General features: G+C 34.8%; 2 protein-coding genes and 1 non-coding gene across 3 annotated transcripts; 2 read left to right on the top strand and 1 right to left on the bottom strand.

The window, feature by feature from the left end:
* The first annotated feature begins 321 nt into the window (after positions 1–321).
* LOC132046344 (autophagy-related protein 8C-like) lies at positions 322–3,224 on the top strand. Its single transcript, XM_059436944.1, has 6 exons — positions 322–654; positions 803–865; positions 1,710–1,765; positions 1,861–1,913; positions 2,758–2,876; positions 2,950–3,224. The coding sequence occupies exons 2-6, from the start codon at positions 829–831 to the stop codon at positions 3,054–3,056; spliced, it is 372 nt and encodes a 123-aa protein (XP_059292927.1). The 5' UTR covers positions 322–654; positions 803–828; the 3' UTR covers positions 3,057–3,224.
* A 10,598-nt stretch (positions 3,225–13,822) lies between these two features.
* LOC132046343 (uncharacterized) lies at positions 13,823–16,647 on the bottom strand. Its single transcript, XM_059436943.1, has 2 exons — positions 15,265–16,647; positions 13,823–14,316 (listed from the first exon to the last, which is right to left on the bottom strand). Exons 1-2 carry the CDS (start codon positions 16,645–16,647, stop codon positions 13,957–13,959), a joined length of 1,743 nt encoding a protein of 580 aa, XP_059292926.1. The 3' UTR covers positions 13,823–13,956.
* Positions 16,648–24,800: 8,153 nt separating this feature from the next.
* TRNAG-UCC (transfer RNA glycine (anticodon UCC)) lies at positions 24,801–24,872 on the top strand. Its single transcript has one exon. It is a non-coding gene; the product is annotated as a tRNA-Gly (tRNA).
* The last annotated feature ends 967 nt before the right edge of the window (positions 24,873–25,839 follow it).

Genomic DNA, 25,839 nt, shown 5'->3' on the forward strand with positions numbered 1-25,839 from the left:
CAATTTGAATAAATTGATTCGAACATCTATTTAAGACCTGAATGGATATATGACTCACCAAGTTTCTATTTGAGTAGTACATACTTATGGATCAAATTAATTTAAGACCTATAATCTAATTAATGATTTTGGAATAAGTCAATTAGAAAGAATATACTATTGTCGCCACCATATATTGCCTTTAAAAATTAAACTTCTCTTTTATATAATTTGTGAAGGAATTTATTTAAGTAAATACATACAATTTACATATTCTTTACTTTGACTTTGTGTGTGGGAATTGTAAATGAAATAGGTTTGGTACTCCCATTTAAATGAGCAAACCATACCCTTACTCAAAAGCCAGAGAGACCCAACGATGTCGTTTTGATGTTTAAAGACATTATTACTACGTCGTACAGTTGCTCCGACAAATTCTCACCAAACAGAAACAAGTACTTGTAAATGGAGTTTCCTTGTGGAATCTAAACTTTGATTCCGTGTAGTACAAAAACCTAAGCAGTTTCCTCTTCCAAGAAAAATACCTTTCTATCTTTCCCTTAAAATAGTGAGATATTGTTCACAATCATCGTTTCTTGTTACTTAAAAAGCTGCAACCTTTTTTGTAAAAAAACACCAAATTGATCACAATCCCTCCATTTTCTTCTCTTTTTGGTAAGTTTTAAAGATACCCTTTTGTGTGATTGGCTTTTTTTGGTGCGCGATCACTCCATTAAAATATAAATTGTGTGTAGTTTTTTTGTTTGAGTATGAAAGGATTTTCTTTGGAGTTTGATGTTGTTTAGCTGTCTGAAATTTGCAGGTAGAGATCAAAGATTGAATCTTGCCATGGCCAAAAGTTCCTTCAAGCTTGAACACCCCTTGGGTAAACTTTATTTTTTTCTAATTCAGATTTTTTATTGTTGTACTACAAGTTGTTTGATTGTGTGTATGTATCCTTGTTTCTTATGTTTTTTCTTGAAGTTTCTCAGATGATCATAGACTCATAGTTCATGTATTTGTTGTTTCGATCATGTTGAAAAACTTATTATTGACAAGTTCGGGTAAATGGTTTGGGTTTCTGCTGATTGTTAAGCATTTACCCTCTTGAATCCAAGTTGTTGGATGCTATTAAATTCTTATGGTGATTTTTTAGGTTTGTTAACTGATTAAATTCAGTATATGGTGTGGCAACAATGAGACTTGAATCGTTTGCATGCGTATGGGTGTATTTTACAGTTTAATGACCTTATCGGAACAATCTTATTGAAGCTGTGATCCTGTTATATTGGTCTCTGTTCTGTTTTTAGTCTACCTGAATATGGTCATATCTGCTTTGAGAATTTTGAGTCGAAAAAATACATTCCGAGTGTTCTTTCGTGGCATTGAGTCTCCAAATTTTGTCTTGAGATTGCTCTCTTAAAACAACAGTATGCTATTCTCATGTTAGAGTTTGTATGATTGGCTTTTAGTTTTTTATCCAGGCGCGCAATATGTTGATACTTAAATAAGAAAAAACATACGGGTTTTGTTATTTTTTGGTCAAAAAATTTATGTACTCTATTGAATTACTAACAAGTTTATGACTTGAGGTTAGCTCTCGGAGGAGAGATAGTGTATCATCTTTTCTTATTGTGCAGACCATATCCCATTCTCTTGGAAAAATCAAACAAGAAAGCTAGTATTGAGGTGTAAATTCTGATGATTGCAAAATTTTGTTTTGTTTATAGAGAGGAGGCAGTCAGAATCTTCTCGCATCCGAGAGAAGTATCCTGATCGAATTCCGGTATGATCATTGTTATCTGAAGAAATTCTTGGCATTAAGTCACACCTAATACTCTTCGTAGCTTCTCTCTCTGACAATCACGTGTCCTGTTTCAGGTGATTGTTGAGAAGGCAGAGAGAAGTGATGTCCCTGACATTGATAAGAAGAAGTAAGTTGCTACTTTCCTTTTTTACCTAGATCTTTTTGAAAATTAATTTTCAGACTCAAGTGCTTGTATGAGTCTACCCTGAGGTAATTAAATCTACATAATCCTACTATATTGATTGTGTTTTGGTATGTGCTACAGGTAAGTTGCACTCATGGATTCTTTTTTCCCTTTCATATGATGTCTGGGTACAAGAGTGTCTACTTACCCAATTTCTAGATCAAATCTTTGGTTTTAGCATAGCTAGTAATATGAATGTTTTTGGTGTTTCATGTTTGTACCTTATAGTTTGAGATAAGAATATTATCATGGGAAGTTGGGGGTGCTTATACTTTATGAATGCTGCAAGCTTCTCAAGTTGTGTTAATATTCAGCGTTCATACCATTTAATCAGATTGGGGTGTGTGTGTGTGTGGGGGGGGGGGGGGTGGGGGGGGGAGAGCGTTTTTCTTACCAACAGGAGAATTGGCCAGGAAGGTTGGTGGGGAATGCTATGCTGTGTTGATAAATTCAAATTTCAACTAACGTGTTGTCCTTACTCGAGGTTCTTGAATACACGTGCTCTCTTTCTTTCCATGGAGAATTAGATTGTGTGGAGAAATGGCTATTAAGCTCAGTTTAATGTAGTGAATTGGCGAGAATGGACCTATGATCATTCGGATGAAACATCCGTGTAACTAAGCGCAGTCAGCTGATGTTCAAGTGACATGTCAAGTGTTCATTAGTAGTAGAACATTGGCAGCATCCAGTACTGTTGTTGTCGCTTATGGATCTTACCCACAGGTGGATAAAGTTGAATTGTGGTAGCTGCTCTAGTAATGCTCAGTCGTCTTAACTTGTGATGCAGATACCTCGTCCCAGCTGATTTGACTGTTGGCCAGTTTGTTTATGTGGTGCGGAAGAGGATCAAACTCGGTGCTGAGAAAGCCATCTTTGTCTTCGTTAAGAACACTTTGCCTCCCACAGGTAAGCAGAGAGATTGTGTAGGTCTTTTTTACTTCTTAAGATTGTTTTATAATGACGTCTTCTTTCATTGTAGCTGCCCTGATGTCTGCAATTTATGAGGAAAATAAGGATGAAGATGGATTTCTCTACATGACATACAGTGGCGAAAACACATTTGGGTTCGTTGAGCTTGGAAATTAATATCTCAATTGTAAATCTGCCATTTCTTTGATCTCATCGTGGATTGCTAATTGTAGTCGTTTGTTTTCGTTTAACTTATACATCAAAATTTATGGTCCTCTTCAAAATTCCCTTATAATGTACAAATGATAACTCTTGATATCTTATGCTATAGTCTCTTTCATCTAAGTTAATCTTGTTATATAACTAATTACTTTTTCCTTTAATGTTTATGAACCCCTACCAGTCATCGCCCCAGTTGAAACTTCACTAATTTTTAGTACTTAATGTTGATTTGGAAGAAAAGCCTATAGTTTAAGCGTGGTGTTTGCCAGCAATTAATACCTTGATAAATTAGACTTGATTATACTTAAATATTTGTCCTTCGCGCGCAAGCGCGCGTGTATACTCCTAAGCTGCTGCTTCTCTGTGTCGAATATTGCATATTACTCTAGGATTAAGTTATTCATTTATACTGCATGTATCGCTTAACTTGTAATAATTGTTACTTACAATTCTTATTAGGATACCGTTTAACCCTTATTAGAGAGACTTAATCTGCAATTACCTTATAAGTAACCCGAATGTGTACATATCTTATACACGAACAGCCCGTGGCAGAAGCTAAAGAGAAGGTGCAGAGTATGCCAAAAGTACGGTAAGAAATTAAATACAGACTGTGTACTCCTTAGGAATGAAACAAGAATTGATCAAGTCTTGAGGCCCCTAAAATAGGCATGTTTGATCTGAAATCCTTTTTAGAAGGCCATCTTTTATCTTTTTCTATTTCATGAAATGGGGGAGTTTTTCTTTTGGGATTTGCTCCTAACCCATTTGATGAACATGGAAGGGCCATTTTTCACCTTCTGTGCACCAGCCACTGCCACTGCTTTGACTTTGCCAATTCCTGCTGATGATGATGAACTAGCCTTCTTCTTGTTTCCATTTCCTTTTCTGCTCTTATAATAGCTGTCATCTTCATCCATGGCACCTATCCCTCCTGCACCCCATTGATCCGCCCAACTCGGTCCATCACTAGCCATAAATCCTTTCTTCAATCAACAAAAGTTTTTCAATTGATTAACCAACAGTCAAGAAACTCCAAGCCAAATTGAATTGTGAACAAGATAAGGTGTTTCTGCAAAGAACAAGGAGAAAACAGAGAAGGGGTTTTGAGGATTTTACCTTATTAGAGCTTGTAATTTGTAGAATTTCTGAACTAGTGGAACTAATGAAATAGGCTCTCTTAAACTTGTGTGTTCCTTTTATAGAAAGAGTTGGCAACTCATAAGATTACTTTCTCTTGAAGTAAACATTTTTGGGCATTGCATTATTAGTTTACACTTTTAGAAAGGGACTAAAGGTTCTCTATTATCACCTGCCTACCTTGTGAATGGTTGTGTATAAAAGTAGAAATTAGTGGAAGGATTTAGTTAACCAAAAGTAAGACTGGGGCTTTGGCTTTTCCTCATATGACAAGCACTTGCTACAAAATTGTTGTCCTCTGCCCAACCCCACTGCCACTCATGCTTGCTTCAGTGATTCCCACGTCTCAAGGGAGCAGCAAAGTTTTGGATTGATGTGATTGTGTTAAAACAGAAATCATATTGGCAGTAAGTGATTTAGATAGCGTGTGTGTTTGAATGTACACTCTTAGCTACATTCTCCCGCATGCATAAAATGGTGCATGCTGATCAGGAACGGAGCTAAGTGGAAGAAAGGTGGGTTCAATTGAATTTCCTTTGTTGAAAAGTTATGCTGTGCTTATAGCACAGGGAAAGATAATTCTTTTAGTTATATAAAAACTAATGAATCCCCCATAACATGAAGGAAATTCTAATAAAAAAAGGGGTGCAAAAATTGTTTTAAATCACAGACACATGGGTATTTTTTGAATCTTTTCATATAAATTCTTGGCTCCACTACTAATGGTTGAGAGTCATGTGTATATAGGGGCTAGGCATAGGTGGATACATCTTCTTGGATCAGGGAAAACAACAGTAGTGTATGAACGTTTTTTGTACATCCGTATATGCATATTTCATTTCTATCAATTTGAAGTGTTGACTGTGTATTATTATACAATCCTATAATATAGATATATCAATGGACTTCTAAATTAACATTAATGAGATGGAATATGTTACTAAATTCCTTGGACGTATGTAAACTCACGATGATCAGTTTATCACATTTAGAGTAGTACCCACGTTAACATTACAGTGGAAAATTGATAAGGAAAAGACGAGTCAAGGTGACTCCTATGACGAGGTTAGAGGTTGTATAACTTATCATGAAAAGTATACTTCTATTCAATGTAAAGGATATACTGTAATGAGCACAAAATCGCGATATACGAATTTTACTCTAGCTACGCAAAGATAGTATATGAAATATCAACTTTACGAGGATTAGGAAAACTATAAACTACTTTTTTTCCTTCATTACTATTCTGTGATTTATGACAAGAAATTGATAATAATTATCAAAGTCCAATTGAAAAAGAGAGTTGAATCTAGAATTCACCAATGATTAACTTATGACTTCTAGCATATACTGCATTTTACAAAATTCCATTTACACTTATACAAGAAATTTCTTGTACCATGTAGTGTTAGATGACTCTCGTACTAAAAGCTTTCTCAGCAATTAAGAAGAGGAAAAGAGAAAAGAGCAAAAAATTGCAATGATATTTTATAAGTTCTGATTCTCTATAATGAAAAACCATCTTTTATAATAGACCAATACACATAATATAATACAAAAAGTTGCACTGTCCATGTATATCACTTGATCTATTCTAATCCTACCTTTTTAAGTGTGGCGTGAAGTAACGGCACTATCACTTCATGAAGAATGAAACTTTCTTATTGTGATTTTTCAAAACAATTTTACAGTTCCAAATATACAAAAACAAATTCAAAAAATTAAGAAATCCATATTCTAATTCACACGAAAGGTTGAACGAGGGGTTGTTCTTATTGTACCTCATTAGTGTCGAGACAACACGAAAAAACTAATAAATAAGTGATTTGTATAGCTTTAATTAATTATTTTTGATGAAGTAGCTTGAATTAATTATTAAAAGAATGTTAACTATATACTACCAATGTATTGCGATATATTCATGCTTTCTCTTCCCACTCGAGTTGTATGAGGCAAAAACTTATCTTACATGTGTTTTGAAGGCCGAGCCCACCATAAAAGGGTGCGGCTTAGGTTAATAAATTAGGAAAAGTAATGAGACTTGCGATGGATACTGAATAACCACCTTCTACATTCTTAGTGATAAAGCTTTACATAACTCAATTTCATTATAATAAGCTTCAAGGCTAAACTATTTCTCAAGCAAGGCAGTCATTTAAGAGTCCGGAACCAAAATGATCCCAAAAAACCTTTTGAATCAAAATACCCCAACAAAAAACAAGTGACATAAGTATCTTTAGAGCAGTATTATAAGTATCTTTAGAGCAGTATTTTACTGCGCTAAAGCACTTAACCGTGACGGAGCCGTTAAGTGCTTTAGCACAGTAAAATACTGTGCTAAACCAAATTGTCTCTCTCCTATAGTGCAGTAAAATAATGCGCTATAGGGCTCCACCATAAAACCCGATCGGCTCCACCACTGGTCCCTCCAGTGGCGTTAAAAGATTTCAAAAATGCCATTGGAGGCGATTTAAGGTGGTCCCCACATAAAAAAAAAAAAGGTCGTTTTCTATTAATTTTCGTCGGGAAAGTTTAGATTAATTAGATATTCGAAGCCAAAGGGCATTCTAGCTCGAATTGTGGGAAAAAGCGGCGTACAACTCGATTAACACAACTCTACAAAAAATCTTCGATTAATGTTTTCAACTATGAACTTTTGTTATTAATTTGTTATATACATTATATTGTACGCATGTTTAACATTTAATCATCGTTAATTTCCAAAAAAAAAGTCAAATTTTTTTTTTTTTTTTTTTTTGGGTTTGATCGGATGGGCAGTGGCTTTTGCCATTGTTCCCTTCTTCTTTTTTTTGGTCAAATTCATTAATTGTTAAATGTGTATGAATTGTTAATTTGTTAAATGTTTATGAATTGTTAAGTTGTTATATGTTTATGAGTTGTTAATTTGTTAATTGTTTATGAATTGTTAATTATTTATGAATTGTTAATTGTTAATGAATTATTATTTTGTTAATTGATTATTTGTTAAATATTGATTATGAATTAATTAGTTGTTAAATATTGGTTATGAATTGAAAGAAGTTGATTGTTAATGAATTATTATTTTGTTAACACTTTGTTTGGATGATTGTTATGTATTGTTTCATTATGTATCGTATTGTGTTGTATTGTATAGGACCAAATCTGTCGTTACATAAAATAGGACCTTTCGTCGTTACATAACGATGGATTTAACGACACGGTGCAATAAAATTAAAGTAACAATCAAAGCAAACATTGTATTTAAACTAACAACACAATATAATACAATAGCTAACAACCATCCAAACAAGTTGTAAATGATTATGAATTATTAAATTTATATTATTTTAAAATCATGAATATATATGTTAAATAAAAAAAGATTATCTAAAAAAGAATAGTTAAAGTTCTTCTTTTCATAAATACATAAGTTAACGATAAAAATGTAAAGTTTGAAGGAAAATATGTGATCTACGAATATACTCTTTTAGTCTAATTTTATCATAGTTGTGTTGGCTATTTGGTCAACTAAAAATATATCACATATCCAAAATAGAATTCTAAACAAATATTACTGCTGAATTTCGATTGCCAAACTAATTAACTTAAAAGTCTTTGCCATCACATATGTGTCCTTACTATCACATATTAAATTTACAACACATTTAATATGACGAAAGTTATGTTGAAAATAATTATTTTCTTCCAATATTTGGTTGGAGAGTGAAAATAATTTTTGAAAAGACTATCTAATAAAGATTTATACATTCAAAATAAGTATTGTATTCAAGATAATAAGTAGATATTTTTTTTCCAAGTTGCTTATCAATAGAATATAAATAATATTATAAAAATCGACAAGAAATATTCGTGCAACGCACGTACATAGAAACTACATACCCCCAAAACATAGTAATCTCCTATTATGTTAATTATGCCATAGTTAGTTTATTTATTTGTGAAATTGTTCATCCCATGTTAATTATTCACAAGATATAATACAACATAATTCACATATTCCCTACAAATTATTAATTAGTTAATATAATTTATCTTTCATTTCAAGAATAATGACTAATTTAGTTTATACAGACCGGACTCTTTCATGGATCCGAATGTTCCCCCTGGGCCCGATGATCACCCAAGGCCCGCTGTTCACCCGGGGCCCGCTGATAGATCAGTATTGTCTTTGCAAGGAAATCATAGGTCAGAGTTATTATGGGCTGCTACTATAGGGATATCGACTAGGCTCTGTCCCCGTAGGCTGCAGAGAGCGTGGACTCTTTTACGCAAGCGCCCCCCACACCCTCGCGTCTTAGAGATATTGTTTCGGGGCGGCATCTATCGTTGCGTGTCCGTTGGTCGGGTACAACATGATTGGGCGCTCATTACGGCCATGATTGAGTGGTGGAGGCCGGAGACACATACCTTCCATCTTCGCACTGGTGAGGCCATGATTACACTTCAGGTTGTGGAGGTCCTCTTTGGATTGCGGGTAGATAGAGAGCCATTATAACCTCGGGACGAGCCTCTTCCTGGTAGTACATGGGTGACGGAGTTGACTAGGCTCACCCACTTCGTGCTTGATGCCGAAGGCCAGATGTCGGGATAGAGTCGGGTTCAGATTAGTGCACTGCGCACTTGTTGAGGCTACGCTCTATCGAGGATGGCACCCAGCAAGACGTTGTTGATCGTCATGCCCGTTTATACCTGCTTATTATATTCGGGGGCATCTTGTTCCCGAACTCACCGGGTGCCTTTGTTAGTTTACGATATTTGGTTTTCTTGGAGCATCTGGACCGCTTAGGAGTCTATAGCTGAGGCGGTGCTGTTTTGGCATATCTTTACAGATGCCTATGTCGAGCGTCTATTGGTGCTATCAGCGATGTGTGTTGATTTTTTGATCTTCTCCAGGTAATAATTTAAGTGTTCGTTCCTTTAATGTAAACAAACCTCTTGAAATGACGACTAAAAAATCGTATTTTCTAATATCGCTTACAGTTATGGGCGTGGGAGAGGATGCTACCTTTTCAGCCCGTACCTAGGCATCACCTCGAGATTGAAATGCCTTATGCGAGGAGGTGGATAGCGGGTTTTGACCGGGATGTGGATAAGCACCACAAAGATTCTTCCATTCCGGGACCAACTTGATCACATGACGGACGATGCGGTAAAACTATTTAACTTTACATTATTAATTTAATTAAACGTCTTTTCTACTTGGTGATCACTGATTTGTATTTATATGGACGCCGTACGCTGCTATATTAGATGGTTTGCCGACCTTTTGCCGGGCAGGTCAGGGGGTTTGGAGGTCGCGGTGTCCATTGATACACCTGGACATCGTAGAGGACCATATGCCCAAGCGTGTCTTATGACAGTTTGGGCATACAAAGAATACAAATTGTATACCCCCTAACGTCCGTCATGAGCTCCGACACTACCAGCGGGACGATCGGGCTGCCGTTGATGATGATTTTCTGGCTTTCATGGCTGTCCAGCTCCACCGTTGGGAGAACAGGTTGGACACTTTAGCGGTGGTCGACCATTTGACTCCCATTGAGGATTACATGCGCTGGTATCATCAGATCACACGCCGATTGATCGGCAATCCAGCTTTGCGTCCCGCTAGGGATGTAGGATACTCAGCACTCACGGGGTAGTACAAGGCAATGGTCAGTTTATCGTATTTAGATTTATTTAATTGCACAAATAACTTTTTTTTTTTTTTTTACTGTTGAACACAAATGCAGCTGGTGGTCGTACAACGATTACGCATGGTATCTGGCAGGCAGGAGAGATTAGGCGCATGCAGGAGCCTGTTCCAGAGGCCGAGTATCAGCCATCGCTAGGAGGAGGACCGGGTACTCCCAGAGGAGGAGGCTGTGCTGCCAGAGGGCGCCGTGCGCGTAGAGGACGCGGTGCTGCCGCCAGAGGACCTGGTGGTGGAGCACACCATCTGGTGGTGGAGCACACCATCTGGTTGATGAGCCAGATCCCATTCCAGAGGAAGTTCCCGTTCTAGTCCATCCGCAACCGTTCCAAGTCGGTGGCAGCTCACCTGGGGACTCACCTACGTTTACACCGACGCTCCTACTTGCTGAGATACCTGGGTTTTCATCACAGCCGAGCCAGAATGCATACATGGAGGAGCGTAATAACGTCGATTGGGCAGCGTTACTTGCTTCATTAGCTGATGAGTGGCTTGTGAGGAATTTAGAAGGAGCTAGGATTCTTGACTTCGATGAGTTTTTGATCCGGTTAGTATTTAATACTTATTTGGTCATTTAAATTACTTATTTTAAATATATATGTTACTCATTATTTAGTAATATTTTATATTTCAGGATTCGGCGCCAGCGGGTCCAGCAGAGCCACCCACTCAGGCGTTTTCTCATGGGCCTGACGAGCCAACGGTGTCTTCCCATGTGACTGTCGAGCCACAGGTAAGCTTTTTATTAAAATTAGTTTTATTCAACATAAGGTCAATATTTAAAATACATATTTGATTATTTAAAGTACTTATTTTAAATATGTATGTTACTTATTATTTAGTTTTTTTCATATTTTAGGATTCGACGCCAGTGGGTCCACAGGAGCGACCCATTCAGGAGCCTTCTCATCAGCCTGCCGAGGCAGAGATGTCTTCTCATGAGACTACCGAGGTGCAGGTAAGATTTTTACTTAAAATCAATTTTATTCAAGATAGGTAAATATTTAAACTTAGACATAATTTTTATAACCGCTATTTGGACTTCGAACAAAATCTCGTCCAAGATACTACCTCATATTCACTACCTACAGACCCATCTCAGCAGCCTACTCAGGCGCCCGTTGATACACAGGTTTGATTATTCAACAAACGTTAATGTATTCAATATAAATAAGAAATAGTACTAATTATTATATACTTTTTAGGTTCATCCTTCGGCACCTGTGGTGGCGACTCCCGACGAGGAAGAGGTCGAGTTTCCAGACCCAGGTCAGCATGAGGTTCTGCCCGTGCTAGCGGGATCAGATCCCAAGAAGAAGCACATTCTAGTCAAGGGCGCACGGGCCAGGGGAAGAGGAGATGGTCGTGACTTAGAGCGCCTGGTTATTAAGAGGAAAAAGGGCGATGGAGACGATGGCGAGGGCGATGGGGATGGTATGAGCCTTAAGCCTAAGGATAGTCTCAGGCATACCACATGTGGGGCCCATCCACGATAGTGTATATACATTAGTGTTGTACAGTTTATCGTAAATATTATATATTTTTTGCGTATCTATTTGTATTTATAAATATTATCTTAGTATTTATTATTGTTTATAGTTTCACATCCTAAATTGTTAATAAAATAAAAACGTGACACATTCGCAATAAAGTTAAGCATTAATTTAAAAATAACACGAAACCCTAAAAGATAAATAACATAAAGCTAATGACTACAAGTCTTCAAACAAAAAAGGACTTCGAGCACTTTTCAACTATTAAAACGACAATCCAAACTTTTGCGTATCCTTGAAGTATTGAACCTACCTTATTAATCATACAAATATAAGTAAGGTTTTATATAAAATATTGAAGTTCCAGAGTCTCAAAGCATGATTAATATATGGCTAAACTACGTAAAAAAGTGTGAAAATGTAATAAGAGGCTGTTTTGGGAAAATGGTGGACTCCTAGAGAGAATTTGGTTTAGCGCAGTAAAAGGTACTTATGTCACCGTTTTTTTTTTTTTTTTTTTTTTTGTTGGGGTATTTTGGTTCAAAAGGTTTTTTTTTGGGTCATTTTTGTTCCGGACTCGTCATTAAAGGGTGTGTGTGAATAATGGATTCTCTGACATCATTCATTTTAAACTTTTTTTTGCGCGGATTGTCCTTCATTTGGGGTGGTCTTTAATTTTTGCCCTTCGCCTAATACCCCGAGATTGTGGGTTCAAACCCCCAACTCAGTAAAAAAAAAAAAAAAAAACTCACAAGACAGAATTTCACAAGGCCATTTCTGCCTTAAGGCAGATTTTGCATGGGCAGAATTCTGTCCATGTGCAAATTATGCCTTTAAGTACCTTAAGGCCGAATTTGCAGAATTTCAGAAGGGCAAATTTCAGCGCAAATTCGGCCGCCTTGCAAAAAGTTTAAAGACCACCATTTTGAGGGCCAAAAATTAAAGACCGCCCCCAGCGAAGGCCAATCCTGCAAATTGTCCCATTTTAAACACACGAAAATTGGATGGGTTGACCTTGGTACTCAGAATTATGTTTTTTTTTTGGGGAGAGAGGAGGCCTGATATAAGCCCTTTCCCCCCAATTCCTCAACATATAATTAACACCTTTTGTGACTGCTTATTTTGGCCCTAAGTTTTAACCATGGACAACCTATATTATACTGGAAGGGCCCCCTATGTAGTGTGCGTTATGTTTTTGTCACAAGAATGGCTAAGATTATTTACTTTGCGACGATTCTGGATGAAGTAAATTAAATCCTTTGTATTTAAAACTGAAAATAGAGTGGAACTACAAATAAAGACGCTCTTCCAACCATATCATGTCTACTCTTCAATGTAGTTCAACTGCCCTATTGGTAGAGTCGTTGCATTTCAAATTTCATTCAAAGCTGGAGTTGTTGCAATTCAAATTAACTATATCATATTTAATAATGCTTGTAACGCTTGTGATAACTTGTTCCATTCGCGGATAGTGTAAACAATTCTCACACATTTAGGTAATTTGATCGACTCCAACATTATAGTATATATGTTAATAAATCTCTCTTCCAGATAACCATCCCATGTTTAGTCTACTTTTCTTATTCCAGATAAAATTTTACAAACATGAGAATTTATTGGGACTAACTCTTTGTGTAACTTAATTATCCATGTGTAAAAGAAAAAGATACAAAAGAAGATATGATAGAATCATGATAATGCACCATAAAGCTAAACCAACAATGACAGCAAGTAAAAACAATTACTAGTACCATCTTGTCTTGGTTTGAGATGCAGAGAAAAGAGACCCATAGTAAAACCTTTTCTGTAAATAGTTTGACATAAAATTGATGTAAAAAATGATTGAATACATCAAGTCTGAGGTATTGGTTAAAAAAATCAACCTCTATCTATAGTACTATATCTAGTTTTCATCTATTTTTGACTTCTTAAATCATAATTTGCCCCTTCATGTGGTAGTTGCTAATTATTGGGGGGAAAAAATTACACAAGTCAAAATGTCTTTGCTTTGTCGGAAAAAAACCAAAAAAAGAATGTCTTTGCTTTGAGCAACAAGTATAATATCTACAACCCCACAATAGCCCTTCTAACATGGCCTTGTGTCACATTGCAAAATATTTGCAGGCAGTACTTCCACACCATAGTACGTCCTCTTATAAGAAACTCAGCTTTTATCACGCAACATGATTGATTGACATTTAGACTGAGCTTCCACATTTTTTCTCCTCTTTAGCTAATGGTGTACTTAATTCTAAAGTCAAAGCAGTTCATGAAATTTTTTATTATTTCCATTCAATGAATTATGATCTTTTCTGTACTTCTAAGTAAGCTCGGATTGAGAAAACCCAGTCGAATAACGACTACTTTGAGAATTGAGAAGCCAAGAACAAGAGTTTAGGAGATTCAAAGTTAGATTCTCCTTAATATCTACAAACTATATTAGAAATTAGGAAGTAATTGAAAAAAAAAAAACACAGAGCAGTTTGATCACATTCGAAGTTAAAAAGAATTACTACTAGTAAGACAATCACTTAGTTCTCCTAGTAGACTTAGATTTCTTCATTTTCCTATTCTTCTCATCAAAACTACTCCAACTATAACCACTAGGTATTGCAAATGGATCTGCTTGTTGTCCACCATTGCAGCTCTGCTGTGGCTGCTTACTCGTCGACCTGCTATTGCTTCTCGACAGCCACGATGATGACGATGAAGACGACGATGATGGAAGTGAATGGTAATTGGTGCCTGAAGTATCATCCTCACTACCACCATGAAGAAGGTGCCTTGGACTTGAAAATGGAGTGTAGAACTGTTCAATTGGTTGTAACTCCACAAACTTTGTGAATGTGATTACTACCCTCACTGTGGGGACCACGGGTATTGCCAACTATCATCACGCAAAACAAAATAATTGCCGTTAGATCATTCAAAAAGTTGAATCACAGACATATACGCATTCAAATCAAAGGTAAAAAACAGATTGGTCCCGCATAGATTTAAGCGGGGTCCCTCGTGGAACGGCTTTACCCAACAACTTGTGGCAGAAGCAAGTTGATGGAATAGTGGATGCGCTCATACTCTCTGTACGTGTAATTAAAATATTTATTTATAAAAATAAAAAAGGTGCACTCTATTGGCTAGTGAAAGAAAATTTCCTTTTTTATATCATGCTTTATCTATTTTGGACGTCTCAAACATTGATGGTGATGCACGTATACGATAGTGAATATTTCATACCCAAGATACCTTCAATTTCAAAGTTCAAATTGATCTACATATGTAGTTAAAAGCTTCCTAGATATAAAATTTCACTTACTATTGAGAAGCATAGTAATGTGAAATAACTTAAATGAACTTACTTATTTTTGTCCTAAGCTACTTATAAATTAATATTACAATTAATCATATTAAGTGATAAAATTTACACATATTAAGTGATAAAATTTACTTCAAAGATACCTGCCAAATGACTCCCTGAATTTTAAAAAGAATAAGTGTGACTAATTAGAAAAACTTACAAACACTTGATCTTATAACAAACTAAATAACTTAAATTTAAGAATTACAAACTAAAGTAAGAATATATATAACACCTAGGTAAATTGTAATTAAAGTGGGTCCCAGGAAGGTTCTTTGCGTTAAACACTAGGAAAAGTGTCACAGGAGCTGCAGCAAAACAGACCACAGCTAACGTCTTTAGCTTGTGCCATGAAAAGAAGAAATAAAGAGCGAACAACAGAAAACAAAATATCAACCTTTCATCAGAAGAAATGACTAATGAGAATCTCGTGGGACCAAAAAGAATTTAAACTGAAATACCAATTTTACCCCTTACCTTTACTGGAAATGTCCCTGGAGGAAACTTGGTAGTTAACAGCTCTCTCATTCGTCTAACGGCTTTAACTTTGTTAGCTAATATATCAAGTAACGGCAACAACTCCTCCGTCTTTAACGGAAACTGTTCCGTTAACCAAACTGACGGTTTCAAACTCTTCACATACTCTTTCTCCTTCGTATTCGGTAACGGCGCAACCGGTATCGCCGCCGCCGCCGTTCTCCGCCGTGGCTCCGGTATAATATCAACACTTTTCCGAGAAACTGTAACGAACTCTCTTTCTTCTCTAATGAAACTGCTGTGGCGTCTTTGTCTGTCACATACGCTAAACCGTGGATTCTCTGCTACGAGGAAACCGTCATCGGAATCTTCTTCTAGTTCTAAATCTAATGGAAGAACTTGTTCACTTTCAGCTCCGGTGATTTTCCGTGATCGGAAACTGAAAACAACGTTATTCACATCATAAACCCTAGCTTTCCATTCATTAACATTTTCCGTTTTGTCTTGACCTCTCCAATTTGTACGACTAACTAGTGTTGATTTAGTTACGTCCATTCCAGGTCGATAAACACTTGTTTGATTACAGAAACTCGATATATCAGAATCGCTTAAACGAGAACCAGCATTCTCAAAAGCATCATACATTTTACGTTCATCGTGATTCAAAACAAGCAATGAACCAGCTGGAATATCGAAATTGAAGTCACCGTCACCGAGAAAGAGAAAACTCTGATTAGCTCGTTGAACTTTCAATCCATCATAACCAGCTAATGATGTATCAGCTCTTAAATTACCGTCACGTTTCCAGATCTTATAGGTATCAGAAGGTGCAATTTTTCCAACAAACGGAACAATAGAACTCTCAAAATGGAAACTAATTTCCATGTAGAAATCACGCATTCTACGAAGAACAGCAACAAGACGAGGTAAACGACGACGCCATTTAGACCAAGCACCTAAATGATGATGCTGTACTAAAACCGAAACAACATCAGAACATCGCCGCATAATTGCTTCCTGTAAAGCATTCCAACCATTAGCATTCTGTAACGAAATATCAGCACCAGCAACGGCGAGTGTACGAGCAGCGTACACGTCATTCAAACGGACGGCTAGATGTAACGGAGTTTCACGGTTAGGGTTATCACGTCGGTCAAGGACGGTTGAGATTTGATCAGCGAATTTTTCCTGTGAAAGTGAGTCGGACTCGGTGTGTATCTGAGTTGGATTAGCGAGTTTAGGAAGAGAAGAGACGAGTTTGGTTAGAGTAGAGTGATCGCCTAAAACGACGGCGTAATGTACAGGGCTATGTTTGTAATCTACTGGTTTTATAGTTGATGACGTCATCGCCGGCGATGTTGTTGTTGCTGCCGGTCTCGACATTTTTAAGTGAAATTTGAGAATTGAAATGTAGATTTTTGTTAAGTAGAGGAAAAAATGGAGTGTGATTGTGGAATGGAATGTTATTGAAGAACGAGAAAGGTAAAGGGTAAAGTGGTCCTTTTGTGTATGTGATTCATCATGCCTTCATCAGGAAGTGGGGGAGTAAAGAGGACTCATACTGTGTGTGTGAGAAAATTTTCAAAATTCGAAGAAACAATGTTTTTCGAATAAAAATACATAATTTTTCATTTTAATTAAATCTGTCTGGACTTTTGGAGACTTCTTAAAAAGGAACAGTCAAGTGATTTAAAGTATGCAAATGCTAGAATATCAAATATTAAATTAAAATAATTATAAAAGAAAGAGCTAGATGAGATACTTCTTTCTCTATGAGGCAAAAAAGGCAATCTAATATACAAAGCATCTCACATTAACAGGATTCAAAAAGGGACTGCACCTCAAAGGGCGCGATGAAAAGATCCGACGATCGACTATTTTTCCAGTTACAAAGAACTACCTATTATATTGTTATTTTAGAATTATCGAGGAAGCAAATTAAGGTGAATTGTGAAAAATCTGAAGAAAGAGATATAAAACTATTAAAATTTACATGTTAACGGAAAAAGGCCAAAAATACTCCTAACGTATTGAAAATGGCTCACAAATACACTCAGTTAATGTTTTGATTTAAAAGCTCTCAACGTTTGTTTTGGGTTCAAATGTACCCCTAAAACTAACAATCCTGAACCTTTTGGGCGTGTTCTAAAAAATGCTACTATTGTACGTTTCTAATCTATAAGTTTCTTGCACATTGAAGCTGTCTTTTGTTTGTGGAATTGTCGATAAACTCTTATTAATAGTTGCATGAGTGAATTTTCTTAAATATTAATTTTTTTGGACACGCCTCAAATTGTTAACTGCTTAACTGATTCAAACATTATCTATTCAGGTTTTTGTTATATAGTACGTCTTAGTTCTGACTACTTGATCTTCACCCAGTGGATCACCATGGTTTACTGTTAGCATATGACTATCTTCATTTCCCTAGAAAAATGATTGCAAACACTAGTTGCCAGTTGCCACTAAGATTGAAAATTAAATCCAACAATTCAGAAAAAATTAAGCAAATAATCATGCAAGCTAGTCTTCTTTCTTGAGCAACTGGCATGTCGACTTCAGTCTTCATTAGTGTATTATAAAATGAGAGAGAAGAAATGGGCATCGTCCAATAAATTAAAATTGGAACAACAATAGATGAAATCTGATTTGAGCTAGTTGGTCGGTTAGTTTCGGGATTATATTTGATCCAAAAACAAATGTTGAGATAATTTTTAGACCAAAATGTTGAGATAATTTTTAGACCAAAAGGTTAACTGAGGCTATTTGTGAGTCATTTTACTTAGGTTCCAAATTCCGTATTATTAATAGTAATTAATTTGCCTAATTACATGTTTTTTTTAAATTAAAAGGTGTATTCTACTACACCTTGTTCTTTGCAGGGTAGGGCAATTTATTCTGCCCATAAAAATGGAGTACGCCTAGTACTGTTTTGGCCAATGGGGCGCGACTTTTATGGATGCTTTATCTGCATTATAAAAAAAAAAAGTGTAGGATCAGAATATTTTATTCTTTGTTTTGTGAAACTTTTAGTAGTCAGTTTCTCTGTTGGTTTCTGTTTTTTTTTTTTTTTTTTTTTTTTGTCCTTTCACTCCACTTTCCCCCAAAATATCAATATTTTATATAAAACTTAATTCTTTTTTTGGTAATCTTTTGTTCCTACACGTTGTTATTTTCTAAAACAATTTTGAAACTTGTAATATTTATAGGGTTTTGATTTAAGTGTTTTATTATATTTGAATGTACAAATTTAAATATTTGATTTAATAATAATTCATCCAATACGTTTATACTAATTAAAAAATAATTCATTCCATTTAATTACAATACTAATTCAAAGCAATACAATAATAAATTACAACAACTTTCACGTGAAAGTGTAACAACTTACAACTAAACCCTAAAACTTGCGTGAAAGAACAACTTACACCTAAACCTTAAAATATTTGGAAAAATATATTTTACCCTTTCAGCTATTTTGTGTGTACCTAATCAGGCTAAAAGTGAAAAAATTATATTTTAACGTTTCACGCATAACTCGTGAAAGTGTAAAATATATTTTTTCCGCTTTCACACGTTTAAGGTTTAGGTGTACTACTTATTAATATTTAAAGCAATTAGTATTGTAATTAAATGGAATGAATTATTTTTTAATTAGTATAGGCTCTCGTATTAGATGAATTATTATTAAATCAAATATTTAAATTTGTACATTCAAATATAATAAAACACTTAAATCAAAACCCTATAAATATTACAAGTTTCAAAACTTGCTTCTGGCACTTTAGAACCCCTAAAACGACGATCCAAACGTTTAGGTGGACTTCAATATTTATGGTTTTTCATTATTGAATGAGGGATATTAAGTTTTATATAAAATATTGATATTTTGAAATTTTAAAATATACGTTATAATCTTTAAAAAAAAAAACGTAATTTAAATTAAAAAAAAAAAAAAAAAGAGGCCCCAACATTAACGCACAAAAGTCATGCGTGACTCTCCTTTTTTTTATATGTTCACGCAGGTGCGAAAGGCCAAAACTGTTTTTGCAGTTCTCCTTTCACGCACGAAATTCGCGCGAATACTATTTCTCGTTCTTTTTTTTTTTTTGTACTAATGGCTAACTTTTTTTTTTGCGCTATTTAAGTTGCGGATTCCAATGGGCGCGACTTTTATGGATGCTTTATCTGCATTATGCGGTGTAGGATCAGAATATTTTATTCTTTGTTTTGTGAAGCTTTTTCAGTTTCTCTGCGGTTTCTGTTTTGTCCTTTCACTCCACTTTCCCCTTTTTGTTTCACCTTATTTTGGTAATCTTTTGTTCTTACTGTTGTTATTTTCTAAAACAATTGAGTACTATACATTTTGTTTTCTCACAAAATTTAGGAGAACTGATCTTTGTATAATTCCGACTTTGTTTCGATAAGAAAAACTGAGACATATCTTTTTAAGTCAATAATATTTTTCACTTAAGAAGTTATAATGCGCATAACTTGGGAAAGAAAATTGTGGTTTATTTTTCTTCTTAGCTATAGGCCTATAGCTAAAATGGATTGAACTCTCTTGTTTAACGTTTCAATAACTCACGATTCCCTCTTTCCTTGGCACGTATTCGGTATCAAAAATTCAATATTTAAAGCAAGTAGGTATGTAAACTAATGACTTTCAAGATTGAACTGGCTTGTAAGTTGTAATTGGGGGAACTTCAAAACTTCAAGTACAACTCACCACACAGGTAAGATAATTCAAATTTTCCAGTCCCAGGCGTTTTCCGTATTTAAGTTTTATAGGTTCAATATTTATGGTTTTTCTCATTGAATGAGGGTATTTTTAAGATTATGAATTGATATATATACGTTATAATTTTAATGAATTTTTACACATAATTTAAATTATGTGTTAAAAGCACTGGGTTCATATGAACGTAGTAACTAAAAGTTGCATCTCTCCTTGTATATAGCTAGGTTTTAGAACCCATTCTTTTAACTTAGAACTCACAATATCATCAGGGGCGGCGCAACTAGTTATATGGCCCAAAGCTAGATATTAATAAGAGGCCTAAACTGTACCTAACAAATTTATTATTTTTGTAACATCAAGCTATTTTGCCAACTTGCACATCACATTGATCATCATTGACTACTTAAGCTTCCATGAATGGAGGTATTTGCTAACTCTACTCATCCAGATTTAACAATATTTTAAAAAATATTCAAGGTTAAAACAATGCTATTTGAAATTCTAATTGTCTAATCATCTCAAATTTCTGCCACTAAGGAGGACACTTGGACATTATGTGGTTGAAGTTCTAAAAACGAATATTTGAAGTTGCAGTTCATAAAAAGTATTTGAAAGTTGAAGCGGTGTTTAAACATAAATTTCAGTTGAAATAAAAATAAAATTTGTGGGAGGAAACTTGAAATAGAGAAATTTAAAGTATTCCCCAATTTTTTTTTTTCAAACTTCAAATTCTACGTACAAGGTTTTTCTGTAGAAAGAATCAATTTGATAAGCATATGCTTATTTAAAATTAAAAATTATATCTATGAACATGTCAAAATAGTTTCATACATTTTAAACAACTCAAGTTTATTTTGAAGTGAAAAAATGTGACTTGGTACAATGTGTATAAAAGAATAAGAGTCCCTAAGTATAAATCAGCCTAAAGCTGATTTTAGTAATAATCATATAATAAAATATCTATAAAAATAATAGAGGAAATAAAATTTTAAAGGCCTTTTAATACTTGGGGCCTAAAGCGGTGGCTTTGGCCGCTTGACCCTTTGGCTGGCCTTGAACATCATCTAGTGGCGGAGCTACAATACTAAGCATGATTTTGTATACTCAGTAACTTTTCCTGAGACCCATTTTTGTTATTAGGACATCAATTAAATATGTATATGTATTTAACTGCAAACTTAATAACTAATACAAGCTATGGGGAGTTGTAAAGTTAGTTCATTTTGCAAGTTCCTTGTGTTTTGCAGTTGAGGTGGAGGGGTTCAAATCCATCAGTGGCATATTAACCCCTCCCCTTCCCATGATGTAATGTTTTTTTTATTCTACAAGAAATAAGCTATGGATTTTGTGACAAATTCACAACTAGTAAACTTCAAATTCTTACTTTTCCACGCAACATCTAAATTCCTGAATCCACAACTATCCTCGATTTAAAAGAACTAGTAATATTTAAAAAACATCGAGATTTGCAGAAATGGATTACCCTTAATTTCTCTTTCACCAAATATCTTCAATCTATGAGTTAGCAAAACAACCAAAAGATGGTTGCATAGTGAACTCAATAAAGAAGTTTGAAAAGGGACACAATTGAGGAATGGTCGGTTGGCCTATTCATCAAGTGGGGTTTGTTGTGTCCATAAAAAGAGAGAAGCAGAGTAGTCCATGAGCATAAAATTAAAAATTAGTAAATGGCAAAGACAAAGGGAGGTGTCTGGGTCAAGCAGGACCAAAATCTTAACTGGATTTCCAAATCACAAGACAATTATACCAAATTTCCTTTCCTATGGATCCTAAAGCAGTTAACTTTGATTTCTGTGCAAATCCCATGAATTTGTGTGCAATTCCATTTTTACAACTAAGATTTCTTTTTTGACTACAATATAGCCTCTTCCTTTTTTAAAGAATTCGACCATGGTGTCCGTGTTACTTTAATTTTACCGTTAAGATGGAATCAAAAAAGTGAATTCACAAAAGAATCATGCATTAACGCAAATCAGTTTAGATGGAGCTACTTATGCAGGAAACGTAAACACTGTGAATATATACACACTATGAGCATAGTTTAACAAATTATAGCATGCTATTCAGTCAATTTTCAAGTTATCGATCACACAGTGTTTGTTGTATATAGTTACATTGCATAAAACATAATATGATGGTGTAAAGGTACTATACACTGTTAATCTACATATCACAAAAGTTATACTAAATCGATACCGATTATGAAAGAAGATGGATGAACTCGACTCTACGGATAACGTCTTAAAATTTTGAAATGCAACTTTACTTAAACCTGTTTACTGGACCCCTTTGGGGCCCAATTTTGCAAGAGAAAATGGTGTGTGGACCAGCCCTTAGGTGGGCTCGGCCGAGCTGCGCTGGGTCAATTTATTTATGCTTCATTTATTTTTGTATTTGCTCCATTAATAAAATTGGCATTGCTTCATTACATTTATATTTGCATGAATTTGCGAAAAAATTAAACTGAACAGGAAAATGATTGTTATTCTCGAAATTGGCTCGGTCATCAATTTACGTCTCGGAAAATTATACGAACACAAAAGAATCATATAAATTAGATAAACAAACACAAAATTATGGTCAGTTAAAGTTTCAACCATTTACAACTAGCTTTATTTCTATTGTTAGTTTACTTTATGTCTATCTGACATATCATTTAAAATTTTGAATTAGATTCTGCTACTAATATTGTTATGAAGAAAATTTGGCAACTAATCATGTTGGTGCACAAAGGCTGGGCAAGACCCAGATGAATGGTTAATGGCACTTTTTTGGTTTGGAAATAATGGCACCTTGTTCAACCCCCCCCATTTGTGTACCTATCACTAGCCCCCCGGCTTCCTTTATGTTGCCCAATTTGCGAAAAAATTAAATGAAACCGTTGATTGTTTTAGTTGGCTCGGTCATTAATTTAGCTCGAAAATTATACGAACATAAAGAATCGACTTAGATCAAACATATTTAACTTTACAGTTTGTTTGGATGGGCTTGCTTATAAGCCATAAGTTAGGAATGATAAACTTATGATTTTTGGCAACTAATCGTATTGATTTTACGTATATTGGCTTAAAAATAAATGTAGGCCATTGCCTCCTGGCGTGATAAGACTTTTTTCATCTTGACCCAAAACATATTTAACTTATAGTTTGTTTGGATGTTGTTTAAGCCATAAGTTAGATATCGTGTCTTTAGCTTAAAAATAAATGCTTAAAAGTACTAATATAAGTACAATCCAAACATTGTGTCTTGGCCTAATATAAGAAGCTTGCATTCATTGTGGAAGATGCTTACATGTACTTGTTGGGCATCAATTATTAATATAGAACTATTGGTCTTTTATAAAGTAGTAGTTGGGCCACCATATTTGGAAGCAAGAATGCATTTTAATTTGGAATAATTACTTGGCATAACAACCTCTAAGTGGTAATTATTGATCATAACTACCTTTTAATTTATTTATATTTAGTAGGTTTATGACATTTTCAGAAATTACCATTTATAATGCATAAAAATACGTATTGCGGCAGGCCGGAGTGATTATTAGGTGTGGCCCCGCCCCCGCCCTCCTGTGTTTGCACCAAGCGCATTATTTTTCTTACATATTTTTCCTAGTTTCTTCTCCTTGTATCTAAGTGTATTTTGAGTGTATTTCGTCATATGTATTTAGCATACGTATTTTACATCATTTCTTTCGTCATACGTATTTGTTCTATATGAATTATATGTATTAGTACGAATTACATGTAAGCCAAATACATTCGTATTCAAGACAAGAAACAAAAATGTGTTCGAGATACAAGACAAAGCTGGTACGTATGAGATACGAGACATTTACGAGCCAAATACATATGAGATACATTCAACTATTCGGTTAATACACATTCAAATTCGACTCGAATACATTAAAATTCAGATATAAATATATGTGACATCTGATATAACTGAACAGTGTAATACATCAAATATAGGGAAAATGCCTAATATAACTATGAATTGTAATTATGAAAAAGATAATTATGAATGGTTAATTGCTCTTAAAAGGTAGTTTTTATGTAAGTTTTCCTTTTAATTTCACCAAGTTGTGATGATGGGCTCGGCCAACATTATTAGCTCAACACGTTTCTTAGCATCTAAATGCTGGCCTTAGGAAAAGCATTTTTTGTCCTCTTTAATTTGTTTGGCAAAGGTGAAACAAAAGTTAAAAAATCTGATTTCGTACATTCCTTTCAATTTTGGAGATGTTGAAAATTTCTTTCTACAGTAATTGATATAACCATACCCTTTTAAGGATATAGCTTTGATTCATCACCTTTTGAACCTTTTGACTCCTATCAAAAGTAGTCTTATGAACCAGGGAACAAGTGGTAACCATCCCTTTCCTAGTATCCCCCCCCCCCCCCCACAAAAAAAAAAAATAAAAAATAATTAATACATACAAAGCTTTAGGCACATAATTTGCTACTTCTATGTAAAAGTTGTGAAATTTCAAAGTACCATTGGAACTATTGAGAGGGTAAAAAAATCTTGAAATGTCATCTTTATAATAGAAGTCGAGTTTATCATGCCTTTTTACCAAAGGTGTATGATCAACTTTGAAATTTTGAACCAATTTTGCTAGGCATCCAGTTTATATTTTGGTACTCCGATTCTTATGATGTAAATACCATATTACAAGTTTTATTTTCTAATGTTTAGTTCTTAGATGTGTTATTGGGATGTTTCCTGGTTGACTTAATAATATGTAAGTCATCATTTCGACTCACCTAGTGTACAAGCGTCTGTAGTCCAACGGTTAGGATAATTGCCTTCCAAGCAATAGACCCGGGTTCGACTCCCGGCAGACGCAGTTATCCATTTTTTAGGTACTTCTTTGGTTTTACTTTTAGATGCTGCAAGTCTGCAATTAGCAGTTTAACTTTTCTATTTTAGTTTTCCCACTCTACAATGGAGAAAAAGGTCGTTTTCCAATAGTGACTTTTATATTACCATCTTCAATTGAGGGTACTTTAAGGCCATTTGTGATTCATAAGCTTATTCTTGCAAATTCAGTAAAAGACAGGTTCGAAACATCTTTATTGTCATTTCTAGCTTATACTCATGAGCTAAGGAATTATACATAGGTGATGGTACAATAATTTACATATTTAGATTCTTTGTATGCAAAGAAACAAAGGAGATAATATATGGATTTAACTTGCACTTGATAATGGTCAATGTCATGACTAATTGACTTAACTGTAGAGATTCTTGGAACACTTCTTTTAGATAGGATAAATCATCAATTACGAAAACTTGACAAATATGAATTGTCTCTCACAGGTAGGGGTCTAAGCCTAACTCCCACCACAATGGTGGATTTTGATTAAAGAAAATGGAGCAATGCAGTGCAAATGGGTAATCATGTTAAGTAAAAATAGAAGTGGTCAAGTTAAAATGAAGGGAAGAGAATAGTTTCAAAATAAATGCATGGGGTAAATCGAACCATCATATATATATTCTTGTTTTCATGACAATGAGTGTGACAGTTTCATTTCCATAAAAGATGTGTGTTTGTTGATACATCACGTAGTACTAATTGATTAGGATATAATTAATCATGAGCAAATAATATATATAGCAAAAGTAGTTGTTACCTTTTGCAATTCCAATCACTAGCTATCAATCCAAACTAAAAGTAGTTGTCATATCTTAGTGTCGGCCAAATTATATTTCGTAATCCAACGGTTAGTAGGGGTGTACAAAGAAAACCGAGAAACCGCACCACCGATAATCCGAATTAAATCGAGAAAAAAATTCAACTGGTGATTTGGTTT

This window comes from Lycium ferocissimum, chromosome 2 (genome assembly GCF_029784015.1).
Source record: "Lycium ferocissimum isolate CSIRO_LF1 chromosome 2, AGI_CSIRO_Lferr_CH_V1, whole genome shotgun sequence".
In the NCBI taxonomy this organism is placed as follows: domain Eukaryota; kingdom Viridiplantae; phylum Streptophyta; class Magnoliopsida; order Solanales; family Solanaceae; genus Lycium; species Lycium ferocissimum.

Coding starts and splice junctions, on each gene's coding strand:
- LOC132046344 (XM_059436944.1), top strand. CDS start 829: ATGGCCAAAAGTTCCTTCAAGCTTGAACACCCCTTGG. Junction 1,914..2,757: donor CCTGACATTGATAAGAAGAA/GTAAGTTGCTAC, acceptor CTTGTGATGCAG/ATACCTCGTCCCAGCTGATT. Junction 2,877..2,949: donor GAACACTTTGCCTCCCACAG/GTAAGCAGAGAG, acceptor CTTTCATTGTAG/CTGCCCTGATGTCTGCAATT.
- LOC132046343 (XM_059436943.1), bottom strand. CDS start 16,647: ATGTCGAGACCGGCAGCAACAACAACATCGCCGGCGATGACGTCATCA. Junction 14,317..15,264: donor CAGGGACATTTCCAGTAAAG/GTAAGGGGTAAA, acceptor GCGTGATGATAG/TTGGCAATACCCGTGGTCCC.